Genomic DNA, 16,386 nt, shown 5'->3' on the forward strand with positions numbered 1-16,386 from the left:
AAATACCTTGAATGTAATTCCGTGCTGCCGTTGTTATATTTGCTGCCTCTCTCCCAGATCCCAAAGTCTGGCACTCGGTACGCTCGCTCCACGCAGAATACCAGGTTCTGGATGAAGGACACCTGGAACGAGAGGAAGAGGGTTATACAAAATCAGGACAATGGGGGCAAAAGGGGCCGGGGGGGGGGTATTCAGCAGCTCGAGAGATTAAGTAGACAACTAACGGAATGGGGCAGACAGACCGGGAATAGAGCGATGGAGCAGACAGACCGGGAATAGAGCGATGGGGCAGACAGACCGGGAATAGAGCGATGGAGCAGACAGACTGGGAATAGAGCGATGGAGCAGACAGTCCAGGAATAGAGCGATGGAGCAGACAGACCGGGAATAGAGCGATGGAGCAGACAGTCCAGGAATAGAGCGATGGAGCAGACAGACTGGGAATAGAGCGATGGAGCAGACAGACCGGGAATAGAGCGATGGGACAGACAGACCGGGAATAGAGCGATGGAGCAGACAGACCGGGAATAGAGCGATGGAGCAGACAGACCGGGAATAGAGCGATGGAGCAGACAGACCGGGAATAGAGCGATGGGGCAGACAGACCGGGAATAGAGCGATGGAGCAGACAGACCGGGAATAGAGCGATGGAGCAGACAGACCGGGAATAGAGCGATGGAGCAGACAGACCGGGAATAGAGCGATGGGGCAGACAGACCGGGAATAGAGCGATGGAGCAGACAGACCGGGAATAGAGCGATGGAGCAGACAGACCGGGAATAGAGCGATGGAGCAGACAGACCGGGAATAGAGCGATGGAGCAGACAGACCGGGAATAGAGCGATGGGACAGACAGACCGGGAATAGAGCGATGGAGCAGACAGACCGGGAATAGAGCGATGGGGCAGACAGACCGGGAATAGAGCGATGGAGCAGACAGACCGGGAATAGAGCGATGGGGCAGACAGACCAGGAATAGAGCGATGGGACAGACAGACCAGGAATAGAGCGATGGGACAGACAGACCAGGAATAGAGCGATGGAGCAGACAGACCGGGAATAGAGCGATGGAGCAGACAGACCGGGAATAGAGCGATGGAGCAGACAGACCGGGAATAGAGCGATGGGACAGACAGACCAGGAATAGAGCGATGGGGCAGGCGGGCAATGGACAAAACTGTACAGTACAATTGGACCAAAAAAGAAAAATCCTTAAAAGGCATATGGGTCGGGACCAGTGAGCGGTAAAGTAGACGGGCTGTGACCAAAAAATGACATGTTAGATGGTCCGGGACCGAGAGCAATTGGGACGGTGATAGGTCAGGATAAAGGCACACAACCAGGCATCACATAGAACAGGCAAATGCAAGCAGTGGTGATAGAGGAGAAATAGAAAAAGATATATATAGAAAAAAAGGAAAAAAAACACAAAAAAGACGAAAAACAGAAAAATACAAAGAAGTGTGACAAACTGCAGGAAGTAATACTCCACACAACCCAATAACTGCAGGTATGAGGGACCTCAGCGCGGGGTCCTCATCTGTAATGAAGATATATGGGCATTTGTAGACCAGAGAGAAGAGCATCGCCCCACAACCCTCCGCTGCATAAACCGCATAATAGGATTCAATAAACAACGCTGCAATCGGGTGATTTGTCACATTGACACAAGAGACTCAGCTGCGAGAGGTGTAGGACTGGTAAGATGGAGAACATAAGACGAAGAGACGCACAAGAAGAGGCTGGAAGGAGAATGGAGCCGACAAAGATTGAAAGACAAAATAGAGCATGATTGGGAAATCAAAGGCCAAGCGTCGCGGAGAGCGGGATGAAAGGAGGAAGAAGCGCAATTCATTCTCTGGATATTGGAACATCAGTTTTGTATAATTGAATGAAGTAGGAATTGATCAAAAGAAGTCACAGTCTTATGTAACCTGCAGCGTGCGAAAAATGACAGCTACCTTGTAATGGTGACAACCACTCTCCTTTTCATGAGAAGTAGGTTGTCACTGCCCTAGCTGATAGGGGTGGTTGTGCTGCAGGGTCCCCTGTAATCAGCGGATACTGCCAGAAAGCAAGTTCTCCCTGTCACTGCAGGAAACCTAAAGCATTAAACATTATCCATTATATTAATACTAGAATGTAAAGCACCAGTCAAACTAGTTTATGTTGGCAGAAAAGTGCACCAAATATATTAAGAGGTGCACATTTTTTAAATATATTTGGCGCATCTTTGGCTGTCCGTGCGACAGAAATGAAAATCTATGCCTGCCATGAGCAGGTATAGATTTGAAGCTTTATGCCAATTTCGGGCAAAAATGATGATAAATCTGTTAATCCGATGGCGGTGGTGGAAACTATAGCGTGTAATGTATAGGTGTCCCAATACTTTTGTCCATATAGTATATATACACGGTAACTATACCAGCAGAATAGTGAGTGCAGCTCTGGAGTATAATACATATAGTTACATAGTTAGTACGGCTGAAAAAAGACACATGTCCATCAAGTTCAACCAAGGGAAGGGAAAAGGGAAGGAATAATTTCTACACATAGCAGTTAATATTTTTTTGTTCTAGGAAATTATCTTTGCCTTTTTTGCAGCATCTACTGTCCCTGCTGTGACGGCTCCTGCGGTGTCTACTGTCCCTGCTGTGACGGCTCCTGCGGTGGCTATTCCATAGATTCACAGTTCTCACTGTAAAGAAGACTTGTCGCCTCTGCAGCTTGAACCTTTTTTTCTCCAGACGGAGGGAGTGCCCCCTTGTTTTTTGAGGGGGTTTTACATGGAACAGGATTTCACCATATTTTTTGTATGTGCCATTAATATATTTATATAAGTTAATCATGTCCCCCCTTAGTCGTCTTTTTTCAAGGCTAAATAGGTTTAATTCTTTCAATCTTTCCTCATAACTTAAATTCTCCATGCCCCTTATTAGCTTCGTTGCTCTTCTTTGTATTTTTTCCAACTCCAGGGCATCCTTTCTATGAACTGGAGGCCAGAACTGAACTGCATATTCTAGATGAGGCCTCACTAATGCTTTGTAAAGTGGCAATATTACATCTCTGTCCCGCGAGTCCATGCCTCTTTTAATACACGACAATATCCTGCTGGCCTTTGAAGCAGCTGATAGACACTGCATGCTGTTATTGAGTTTATGATTTACAAGTACACCCAGATCCTTCTCAACAAGTGACTCCCCCAGTGTAGCGCCCCCTAGGACATATGATGCATGCAGGTTGTTGGTACCAAGATGCATAACTTTACATTTATCTACATTAAACTTCATCTGCCAAGTGGACGCCCAAACACTTAGTTTGTTTAAATCTGCCTGCAATTCATGAACATCTTCCATAGTCTGAACTATATTACATAGCTTGGTGTCATCTGCAAAAATAGTAATAGTGCTATTAATCCCTTCCTCTATATCATTAATAAATAAGTTGAATAATAGTGGTCCCAGCACTGAACCCTGGGGTACACCTCTTATAACCGGGGACCATTCAGAGAAGGAATCATTGACCACAACTCTCTGGATACGGTCCTTGAGCCAATTCTCAATCCAATTACAAACTATACTTTCTAAACCTATAGTCCTTAATTTACCCATTAGGCGTCTATGGGGGACAGTGTCAAATGCCTTTGCAAAGTCCAAAAACACTAAATCCACAGCGGCCCCTCTGTCTAGACTTCTGCTCACCTCTTCATAAAAACAGATTAGGTTAGTTTGACAACTTCTGTCCTTAGTAAAACCGTGCTGGCTGTCACTTATAATGCTATTTATTGTCACATAATCCTGTATATAGTCCCTCAATAGCCCCTCAAACATTTTCCCCACGATGGATGTTAAGCTTACTGGTCTATAATTACCCGGGGAAGACCTAGAGCCCTTTTTGAAAATAGGCACCACATTTGCCCTGCGCCAGTCCCTTGGCACTATACCAGTCACTAGAGATTCTCTGAATATTATGAAAAGGGGGACAGAAATAACTGAACTAAGCTCTTTAAGAATTCTAGGGTGTAACCCATCTGGTCCCGGAGCCTTGTGCACATTTATTTTATTTAATTTAGCTTGGACCATCTCTACATTCATCCAATTCAGTATATCAACTGATATATTAACAGCACTGGCACCGGCTACATCAGCTGCTCCTTCTTCTGTTGTATATACAGAGCTAAAGAACCCATTTAGTAACTCTGCCTTCTCTTGATCCCCTGTGATCAACTCCCCATTACCATTATCTAGGGGTCCTACATGTTCAGACCTTGGCTTTTTTGCATTTATATACTTGAAGAATTTTTTGGGATTTGTTTTACTATCCTTGGCCACCTGCCTTTCATTTTGTATTTTTGCTGATTTTATTACATTTTTACAGATTTTATTAAGCTCTTTATATTTTACAAAGGCTACAGCTGTACCCTCAGATTTGTATTTTTTAAATGCCCTTTTTTTGTCATGTATTGCCCCTTTCACAGAAGGTGTAAGCCATGTGGGGTTTAATTTGAGTCGTTTATACTTATTACCTGTAGGAATAAATTTTGCACTATAATAACTCAAAGTAGATTTGAAAATCTCCCATTTATCATTTGTTCCATTATTTGACATTAGTTCTTCCCAGTCCATATCCTGAATTGCAGCCCTCATCCTGGGGAAATTGGCTTTCTTAAAATTAAATGTTTTTGCCCTCCCTGCCTGCGTTTGTTTTTTACAGTATAGGTAAAATGTAACTATATTATGATCACTGTTACCGAGGTTTTCACGAACATTGACATTCCCAACAAGATCTGCATTATTAGAAATGACCAGATCCAACAGAGCTTCACCTCTAGTCGGGTCTTCCACAAACTGGCCCATAAAATTTTCCTGCAACAGGTTGAGGAAATGTCTCCCCTTTGCAGTTGAAGCCGAACCATGACACCAATTAATATCCCGGAAATTAAAATCTCCCATTATCACAACAGTACCCGCCTGTGCAGCCCGCTCCATCTGTTTATATATCTGACCTTCCATCTCCTCAGTTATATTGGGGGGGGGGGTCTATAGATTACACCAAAAGTAATTTTTTCAGTGTTTACCTCCCTTTCTAGTTCCACCCACAAGGTTTCAACCTCCTCACAGTCTTCACCCACTATTGTCTCTTTCACACTCGCCTTCATATCACTTCTCACATACAGACATACACCACCACCTTCATATCACTTCTCACATACAGACATACACCACCACCTTCATATCATTTCTCACATACAGACATACACCACCACCTTTCCTATTTGTCCTGTCTTTCCGAAAAAGTGTAAAACCCTGTAGATTTACAGCCCAGTCATGTGAAGAGTCCAGCCATGTTTCAGCAACACCAACTATATCTATATTTTCCTCCAGTATCAAGGCCTCCAGCTCCCCCATTTTGCTTGCTAGACTTCTGGCATTTGTGAACATACACTTTAACTTGCCTGTCAGTTTTTCACTTTTATTATCAGAAATGTGATTTGACATTAATCGGTCCTTTTTATTTACACTGATGTTTTGTAACGAAAGGATCTCCTTATCTTGTTGTCTAGTCCTCTCCCCACATTCTGTTTCTCCCCCCACCAATATAGTCTGACCCCTCTCTAACCTGGCTACCCCTTTTTTTTCTACATTGACCTCCCTCCTCAGCCCTAGTTTAAATACTCCGCCACCCCAGCTAGAATTCTCTCCCCCAGCACAGCGGACCCCCTTCCATTTAGGTGCAAATCATCTGCAGAATACAGTTTGTACCCCAATGAAAAGTCAGCCCAGTGCTCTAGGAACCCAAATCCTTCTCCTCTACACCAAGACTTCAGCCATGCATTTAACTCCCTAAGCTCCCGCTGTCTTTCCTGTGATGCGCATGGCACCGGCAGGATTCCTGAGAATACAACCTTGGAGGTCCTTCCCTTCAGTTTGTAGCCTAGTTCTTTAAAATTATTCTTAAGGCTCCTCCACCTACCATTTATTCTGTCGTTGGTACCGACATGGACCACGACAGCTGGATCATCACCAGCCCCTCCAAGCAATTTGTCCACCCGTTCCACCACATGCCGAACCCTGGCACCAGGGAGACCGCAAACCATTCGGTTGAGGCGGTCTTGGCGACAAATTATTCTATCCGTCTTCCTGATTATAGAATCCCCTACGACTATCAATTGTCTTGGCTTACCTGCATTACCATCCCGCCGACAACTAGCTGGGCTGTTCTCCCGGCTGTTAGGGAGATCAGTATCCACTAGGGCTGCCATTTCTGAGACTGACACCCTCGCATCATCACCCAACCTGGCAATTTTGCCTGGAATGTCAGAAACCGGATCGGCCTTCCTTTTCTTTGACCCCTTTCTACTGCCCCTAACTACATTAACCCAGCTACTTACCTGATCCTGCTCACCCATGTCTTCACCCTCCAGTTGTAACCCACTAACTGCATGCTCTGTGAGCAGCAAGCTCAGCTCAAGATTGTCTATCCTCCTCAGTGTTGCATTCTGCTCCTCCAGATCTCTAATACGAGCTTCCAGGTGACCAACATGCTCACATCTGCCACAGAGATATTCACCCTGGAACTCCGGCTCCAGTCGTGCATACATATGACAAACTGTGCACTGAAGAAAACCTCCAATCTTGCTGTCCATTATCCAAGTTACAAAAAAAAACAGCGAACAGGTGTTAATCAAAAAAATAAAGAAGTAGAAGAGCACTTACTGGGGCTTTAACTCCTCTTTTCAACTCCGGTTTTTGGAACTCCACTTGATCTACAACCCACTTGTTTTTTCAAGCCACAGAGCAGGTTACATGATGTAACTCAGGATCAGTACAAAGTAATGTATGTACACAGTGACTCCACCAGCAAAATAGTGAGTTCAGCTCTGGAGTATAATACAGGATGTAACCCAAGATCAGTACAGGATAAGTAATGTAATGTATGTACACAGTGACTCCACCAGCAGAATAGTGAGTACAGCTCTGGAGTATAATACATGATGTAACTCAGGACCAGTAATGTATGTACACAGTGACTCCACCAGCAAAATAGTGAGTTCAGCTCTGGAGTATAATACAGGCTGTAACCCAGGATCAGTACAGGATAAGTAATGTAATGTATGTACACAGTGACTCCACCAGCAGAATAGTGAGTGCAGCTCTGGAGTATAATACAGGATGTAACTCAGGATCAGTACAGGATAAGTAATGTAATGAATTTACAATGTGACGTAACTTTATATAAAAACTAATGATCCACCACTTTCAAGCATCGATTCCAAGAACAGTACAGGGCGACCGACATATTTTTGTCATTTCAAAATCTTTGTGTGTGAGTCCTAAATCCTTCGGTCTTTTCTTGAAAAAAAAAAAAGATAAAAGATTTAAAAAAACTAAATAGAAAGCGCGATTTCTACGGTTACCGCCATCAGACCAGATAAGGGAACGGCCCTCAGAGCTGACAGCAGAGTTCGTCTCGCAGCGACTCAGATTCCATTTACACAATAGGGATTTAAATGTAATGTAAATATTGAAAGATTCATTAACTCCAATAAAGAACGGCTGAAGTTAAATAAAAGCCACAGCGGGAAGGCGATACGTGGAGCGGGGGAGGGGATGAAATCCGTAATGCGATCAGAATATTACAGAGCTACAAAGGGCGAGCGCCATGGAGCAAAGAACGGTTTATAAGTCAAAGACGACTTTCCTGCGCGGTGCCAGCTCTGCACAATCAGCTCGCTCCTTAGCAAATCCCGCAGTCACAATAAGGATTTAGGAAGAAGACGGAGATGCAGTTGCTTGTGAACGATAAGGTGAAGAAAGTCAGGCCAATCTTCCGGTAATAGCCTGTCTGCCGGCGATGGCGAGGAAACCCAGACTGAAAATGAAATTGTAATCGCTACTCCATAAAAAAAACAAAAATAACAAATAGGATTTCTCTTCTCCGAGTCGCATGAAAGTGTTACAGAAGGACGAGAGACGAGAATACGGGAATTACGCAGACATAGTAAGAACGAAGACGGCGGTCAGGATTAAGGCTACGTTCACACACGTAACAAAAAACGGAGCGGTGTTTAAGGGAATACAGCCGCTGATTTTCAGCCGTTATTTTATGCATCAGGCGTTTTTTTATGCGTTTTTGGGGTGGTTTTCTATTGACCCAATGAAACGGCCGTGTAAAAAACGCTCCGTGGGAACGAAGCGCCATTTTTCCCATTGAAATCAATGAGCAGATGTTTGTAGGTGTTCAGCCTCCGTATTTTTAACGTTTACGGCCCGAAAAACGGCTTAAAATAGGCCGTGTGAACGTACCAGGTTTATAAGGATGAAGGGTCGGGATCAGTAGGGAGGTGAGGGGGCAATATAGGAACTGTAAGGCCCCCAGTGTAAACACCGGGGAGGTTCTGCCCACAGCAGCCAATTACAATCCAGCCTTTACATTCCCACTGCTCCGCCCTTTGTTAACCCCCCAAAAAATCAGCATATCATGAATTTCTGGGATGGAAATCCCAATATTGACACCTAAATATGACCCCATTACAGCAGAAATAGTGTATAGATATATAACAGACTGGACCCCCGCAGGCTCACCCTATATATGAATATTTCCCAACTTTCAAAGAAAATACAGAGGGATAACCTAGGCAAATTTTGAACATTAAGCCAAACCTCTAATCCTGCCCAATACCTGTTCATGCATGCCCAAGAGTAATCATGCCCCCCATTGTGCCACACAGTAATAGTGCCCCCCATTGTGCCAAACAGTAATAGTGCCTCCATACAGTAATAGTGCCCCCCATTTTGCCACACTCCGTAATAGTGCCTCCATACAATAGTGCCCCCCATTGTGCCACACACCGTAATAGTGCCCCCGTTGTGCCATAGTAATAGTGTTCCCATAACAGTAATAGCGCCTTCCATTGTGCCACAGTAATAGTGTTCCCACACAGTAATAGTGCCCCATACAGTAATAGTGCCCCCCATTGTGCCACACCCAGTAATAGTGTCCCCATACTGTAATACTGCCCCCCCATTGTGCCACACAGTAATAGGGCACCATACAGTAATAGAGCCCCCCATTGTGGCACACAGTAATAGTGTTCCCATACAGTAATAGCGCCTCGAATTGTGCCACAGTTCTAGTGTTCCCATACTTTAATTGTGCCCCACACAGTAATAGTGCCCCATACAGTAATAGTGCCCCATACAGTAATAGTGCCCCCCATTGTGCCACACACAGTAAAAGTGCCTTCATACAGTAATAGTGTCCCCATAATGTAATAGTGCCCTCACTGTAATACTGCCTTCTATACAGTAATAGCGTCCTCCATTGTCTAGCACACAGTGATTACGCCCCTCTAGTGCCCACATACAGAAGAGATGCCCTCTAAGTACCCCCTTAAAGTAATCGTGCCCTCACACAGAAATAGTGCCCCTTTGTGAGGCAAACAGTAAAAGTACTCTCACCCAGTTATGATGCCCCTGTAGTGGCCTCTTACAGTAATGCTACCCCCTTAGTATGACCTCACAGTAATGATGCCCCCTTAATGCCACCACACAGTAATAATGCCCCTTCAGTGCCCCCACACTAATGGCTCACCTAGCCTCATTCCCCCGACAAGCGGATCTTTCTCCATTCCTCCTCTGGCCTGTTCAGTATGAGGGTTAGTGCAGATTGGCAAGATGACGTCATCGCACCGACCTATGCCGAGCCACCGATGGCAGGGGACAGGGAGTTAGTGGTGGAGCAGGGAGCGGACGGCTCCCTGCTCCACCATTGTGTCCAACTGTATCTGCGTCGTCAGGAGATACAGTTGCACAGTGGGACATGCAGTAGGCGTCCTGGGAGAGTTGGACATCACCGCAGAATCCGGGCCATCACTCCCACGGACATCACCCACATTATAAGTGTTTTTTGTCTCCCTGTCATCTCCAACCGTTTTTGCAAAGAAAATAAATTGGCCCCGGGACGGCTGCAGATTGTGCTCTGTGCATCTTCATGCAGCAGGTCCTGTGCTTACATTTTCCCTTTAAGGGTCGGTAGCGTCATTACCTGTAGAGGTCAGACGACTAATTCACATGGTACAAGCTTCTCAGACTATGGGATACATCGGGAGAATCAATCTGACACATTTGCTTTTAGTTAAAGGAATTGTACAAAACTAAAAAAACATGACTGCTTCTTTTCGGAAACAGTGCCACACCTGTTCACAGGTTGTTTGCGGTATTGCAGCTCAGCTCCATTCTCTATAATGGAGCAGAGCTGAAATATCTGACAAAACCAGTGGACAGGAAGACAAATATTCCACTGCCGCTCTTCAAATACAGAATGCAAATGGAAATCACTCTTAGGCTATGTTCACACGCTAGACTAAAAACGTCAGAAAATACGGAGCGGTTTTCAAGGGGAAACAGCTCCTGATTTTCAGACGTTTTTTAGGACCGTTTTTGGAGCTGTTATTCTATATAGTCAATGAAAAACGGCTCCAAAAACGTCCCAAGAAGTGTCAGGCACTTCTTTTTCTCGGGCGTCTTCTTACGTGCTGCCGGTTTTGGAAAACGAGGCGTAAAAAAACGCCCCGTCGGAACAGAACGCCGTATTTCCCATTGAAATCAATGGGCAGATGTCTGTAGGCGTTCTGCTTCCGACTTTTCAGCCGTTTTTCTGGACGTTTACGGCCTGAAAAACGGCTAAAAACACTGCGTGTGAACATACCCGTATAATGATGCTCAGTTACAAACCAGGGTATGATAGAAAAAAAGTGCTAATATATGAAGACCGAGCGGCCCTGACCTGGAGTATTGTGTACAGCAGCTGTTGAGCGCACCGCAGGAACGGGGCACTGCGCCACAGGACCATTCACGGGCGCCACACTGCGACTTTGATAAATGTACTGATGAGAACACGAGGAGCTGTCCGTCCGGTAATTCACGAACAAGTCATGCTTTGTCTGTACTACATTATCCTGTAAGGTGACTGAACACAATGCTGCTGCCCGGCTAAAGGCGGAGGTGTTAACAACCCCAATTTTCCAGAGAGACACCCGATTTTCACTGCCCCTCCCCCAACGATCCCAGATGGTCACACTATTTTAAAGAGACCTCCTTGGCTGGTACAAGGAATTTAGAAATGACATAAAATGATATGACCGCAATTAAGCTACACGGTTCCGACCTCATCCATATTAAACCACACCCATTTGTATTAAGCCCCACCCACATTCTGCCATAGTGGATTCTGTAGGTAATTATCCTCTAGACATGAAGACTTAAAGTGAATAAATATGTAAACAGGCCAGTAAAGAATAGCAATAGTGGAATAAACTATATACAATGATGGAGGGGTAATAATACATGGCAAAGGAATGAGCCAATCAGAACGTGCGACTACACCGACCTCCGGTCCAGCACTGCGCGCATCTCTGCATGGACCCAGCGCATTTAAAAACATTCCCTCCTGAAACTGAAAAATCCCCAAGCAAATATTAGGTTAGGTCTACAGGGAAAATCTTGGGTGCCCGCCAGTCGCGGTAAAATCGCAGCCTCACTGTATTTCACAAAGACGTAAAAAGTTGCAAGTGACTTGTGACAATTGCCGAATTTCCCACCATGTCCTCCGTTCTGTATCCTCACCTCTTGGCGAGAGCGATTACAAAAAGCATCGCTAGAGAACCTGTCCTGTATTACACACATGGATATGAATGGACACTGTGTAATACCTCATTTGCCCTGTGGTGGCACTGCAGGGAAATAAAACAAGATTTCCCCACAGATCACAGCTGATCGCTTTGTGATCTACTTATTGTCACGGAAGCCTTCTAACAAGTAGGGATTGTCCAAAGCCTTCAAAAACGGCCAAGTAGAAGCGTTAGCGCCTAGAGGACGACTCTAAGAGTTCCATTTACGGCAGAATGTAGGGCATTGCTGAAGGCGAGAAGCGAATCTCCTGCTCTATAACCATTACGGCGACGCAGGTCTTCCAGTGGGTTTCTTCTAAGCTTTAAAAAATTAATTACCCTTTATCGTCTTCATTCTGCATCACCATGGAGATGAGTTACATTTCCTGAATAGAACTTTGCGCCTGAAAGTTAAAAAAACAAAAAAAACAAAAACTCTAAAACCCGTCAGCGTCTGTTTTAGAACTAATGTGGAAACAAAGGCAGGAATCACGTGTCAGCCGAGAATAACCGGCATGTAATATTGATAATACAAGACAACGCTTCCTGCTGTCACTCGGGACTCGCGCGGTTTGTAAGTTAATTGCGCATTCAAAAAAACTCAGATAAATTAGTAAGAACGGGTTCAGCGGGGGAGGGGAGACGAAGAAAGGAAAAACATTTCAATCATTTATGGGATAAATATGTAAAAAAAGAACAGGACAAGGAAGCCGAGCGCTCCGGTCACCGAACATTTCACGGGGAAACATGAGAAAAACTAAACTTCAAAAACCCAAAAAATTGCAAAAAGTTCAATAAATAAATAAAAAAAAAGTAAATTTCCAGAAAGTCTTTATTATTGTAGACGCAAAACGTGAGGTCGGGGTCACTGTGGACACAGGTGTCGTGCTATGTTCTCACTTCGGATCATTACAGGAGCCACAACGCTCTGTTGGATGCGTCGTATGACGGATACCGCCGGCGCCAGTTGGACCCCTGATTTATAATGGGGTCTGCTGGGTTTCGGCGTGGTGTCGGTCATATTGACGGAATCTCTGACGGAGCCTCCCTTGCAGAGTCTTAGGTCACCTGTCTGACTTTGAAGAGAAGATAAACAACAATCTGTTTCCCGAGGTGATGAGAGGAATTGCTCTGGATGTAACTGGAGCACGATAAGATGTTGCACGAGAACACTGCAAATGAAGAATTATAACTAAAAAGTGGCTAAAAGTGGAGCTACGCTCTACAACCTGCCGCTCTCAAGGTGCTGTAAAGCTACAACTCCCAGCTAAAAGATGTCAGGGCATGCTGGGTGTTGTAGTTTTACAACACCTATAGAGCCGCAGGTTGCAGACACTTTGCAAAAGGTCTAGTATATGGACTCCTGTTTGTATAGGACTGGATTAACACTTTAAAGGGGTTGTCCTAGGGAATAGACTGCAGGAATTTTAATAAAATAAAAAATAAAAAATGAAAAAAAATTATCAAAAAAATAAATAAAAAATAAAATAATAATAAAAATAATTATAAAAAAATAAAAAATAAATAAAAAAATTGCCTGTTTTTTTCCCTGCCTCTCCAGCGCCGGTGGTCCCGTCAGTCTGTTTACTTTTCCGCGATACATCCGTGTGACCGCTCCAGCCAATCACTGGTCTCAGGGGAGATGCCAACACATACGGCACGTTATCACTGCAGGACGAGAAAACAGTGACCGGTGGCGACCATTGGAGATCGGCGCTGGATCGGCGGGGGATATAACAGTTGATTAAATCTTTTTTTTTTTTTTTTTTTTTTTGAACATTTCCTGCAGCCGATTTAATTTCAGTTTCAGACGACCCCTTTAAGTCTCTATATCTACTGACGGAATGGTTTTCTCCTGCAGATATATTTTCCTTCTATCTTTTAATTACACATCAGAGTCGTCGTTCATGGGGCTTGATGGGTATTGGCTTTATGCAGAAATATAATTAAGCAGCATAGCGATGCGGGAAAGAATTAATTAGGAAAATATTGATGAAGGATAATGGAATAGTTAGGTGCTGGGTACCTCGTCTGTATTGTAAATGATCTGCAGTCCAGAGGAGATCATCTCCACCAAGTACAAGAGGAAGAGGGACACCGCATTTATCTGCAAGAAAAAAGAAAGGTTATTGGTAATTAAATGCAATGTATCGTCCGCTTGGCCTGACGCCGTCCCTTTAAGGGCGAGCACAAGGTCCGTCTGATATATTCCCAATTATTTGCAAAACTGAAGGTGAGCACTTAAAGGGGTCCTCCGGACATAAAACATATATAGGATAATGCAATAAAGAACCTTACGTAAATAAAGCCTAATCACGATTTAATGAAAAATTCTGCAACTGTTTAATATACTTCATTTCAATATATCCGCTTGCTGTAAGTGGATGAAAACCTTCTTGTTTATAGTCGGAGGCTGAAAATCTAATGCTACTGTGAACCAAATAGTCAAACATAAGCTGCACACATCTCTCACCTGTCCGGATAGTTTGTTACAATGTATCAGGCTTTTTAGATCACACAGGAAAGTCTAGACTGGATAAAACTGGAGCAAACACTCAGCGTTGAGAGGTCAGTATAAGGTTTTATGATGTAAGCATTTACATTTACTTTCATTCACAGCAAGCAGAGGTCTATTCACACACAGCTAAGGGTTTGTTACAAATGTATCCAGTTTAACAAATTCTCCATGAGATAAATGACCTGGTCACCAGGCTGACACATATTGGCTACTTTAACAGAGAGGCTCTTGTTCCGGCTCTTAGAAGGGGTCCCGAGCAGGCCCCTTATGACATCCATATGCCCTAATAGGGTGTATAGACAGGGGTTGTTTCCATGATACAGCCCCCTTCACTGATCCATTGTAGCAAACTATCAGGACAGGAGAAAAGATTTGAGTAGGTACTGAAGTATGTAGCACAAAGAGGATTGCCTAAACTGGATACAATTGTAGCACACCCTCAGCTGTGACAAATATTAGGGCTGTATGTGTTTTCATTCCCAAGTTTGTTACAATTCACTAACAGCAAGCAGGGATGGTGAAAAGATAAAACACAAGATACATTAGAAAGTTGGAGAACGTTTCCTTATACAATGAAAAAAAGGGGTTGTCCTTGATTTAAAAAAAAAAAAAAAAACATGGATGTTTTCCTTTCTGGAATCAGCGCCACACCGGTCCATGTCTGTGTCTGGTCTTGAAATTAATGAAGCTAAGCTGCAATACCGCACACATCCTGTAGGGGGCCGCCATGTTTCCTAACCTTGGACAGCGCCTTTATATAAAACTTTTAAGGGTCAGAAACAAAAACCACCCACACGTCCTGTGTCCGGCAGAGCTGTTTGGGGTGGGACGCTACTCAGCGTAGACGTCCCGCGGATCGAGCCGCCCGCTGTATAAAACCCTCTCCATTACTTGTATCGTACATTCGGTTTTATGTGATCGCAACATTTCCGGATACAGACGACGCGGCTCCGAGGATTAGATCTCTGGGTAATTATATCACAACATTTCTCCTAAACGGTCTCCCATTTATCTAAGTGACAGAATTATTGGCAAGGAAAGTGCTGGAGCGATTTGAATAATGGCTCTGACAATGGTCCGATACCTGGGGACGCCGCGTCGTGTTCTCACCGCTGAAAATGGAAGCGTTTCCTGCCGGGAGGATAGAAAGTGCGGCTGCAGCTCTGGTCGCATTATCCGGAGCTGCCGTGTTTGCGGTGACCAGGAAAACAAGCCGCGGTCTAATGTTCACAGACCATCTATAGAGAGCGACTGCACCGGAGACGCACGCTCCACGTACCGCCGTCTACCATCGGACGTGTGACCCCAATGATTACATGAAGGTTCCCGTTAGTAATACAATTCTGCAACTTCTCGAATAGAATGCATTTCAAGTTACAATTTTCAAGACAGCTGATTGCTGTCAGTGAATGGAATTACTTTTGTTACGTACAGCAGCTGAAAACCATTTACAGACCAAATACTTTTAAGAGCTACCGTTGTATCGGGTCTCGAGAATTTTTGGTGAGATAAATACATCATCAGCACAGATCTCTCTCCTGTTCTGATAGTTTGTTACAATGTATCAGTGCGGGTGAAAGGTATCAGTCTGGAGATCAAACGGTTTAGCTCACAGAGGATTGTGTTGAATGAAACCAGGTGTAACAAACCCTCAGCTGCTGGAAGTATTACGGTAGGACAGGTTTTCAACTTTAAAACGTGAAAATTAAGGTTTACATTCACAGACAGCAAGCACAGATCTTAAAAACAGCGAGGAATTGAAACACAAAGCATATTAAAAAGCTGCAGAACTGGTTATTATACAATAACTATGACCTATGAATCTTCAATCCTTCAGTGCTAAAAGATACAGGACTTGTGTGAGCGTTTTCCCCGTCATCGCCTCGATCAGTTACCGGAGAAGAGATGTAGGAAGCAGCGACACGGAGAATAATCTTCATATATTAACAATCAGCACCGTAATATTGACAAAATTATCAGAACGCTGGAAAATCTATTGTTCCCTGTTATCATATGTGACTGATATCAGCCGCTCCTCTTATATCACTCCAGTACTAATATATCCTCCAGAGACATTACATCATATGTGACTGATATCAGCCGCTCCTCTTATATCACTCCTGCACTATTATATCCTCCAGAGACATTACATCATATGTGACTGATATCAGCCGCTCCTCTTATAGCACTCTAGCAC

General features: G+C 44.2%; 1 protein-coding gene across 1 annotated transcript in view; it reads right to left on the reverse strand.

The window, feature by feature from the left end:
- PHKB (phosphorylase kinase regulatory subunit beta) overlaps positions 1–16,386 on the reverse strand; it is a 119,230-nt gene that overhangs the window by 91,135 nt on the left and 11,709 nt on the right. The window contains exons 4-5 of the mRNA XM_075836804.1: positions 13,698–13,778; positions 7–122 (exon numbers count right to left, since the gene is read on the reverse strand). Of these exons, the coding sequence (XP_075692919.1) occupies positions 7–122; positions 13,698–13,778 (197 nt within the window). The remainder of the gene's footprint in view (positions 1–6; positions 123–13,697; positions 13,779–16,386) is intronic.

The sequence above is a fragment of the Rhinoderma darwinii genome, chromosome 9 (assembly GCF_050947455.1).
Source record: "Rhinoderma darwinii isolate aRhiDar2 chromosome 9, aRhiDar2.hap1, whole genome shotgun sequence".
NCBI lineage: Eukaryota > Metazoa > Chordata > Amphibia > Anura > Rhinodermatidae > Rhinoderma > Rhinoderma darwinii.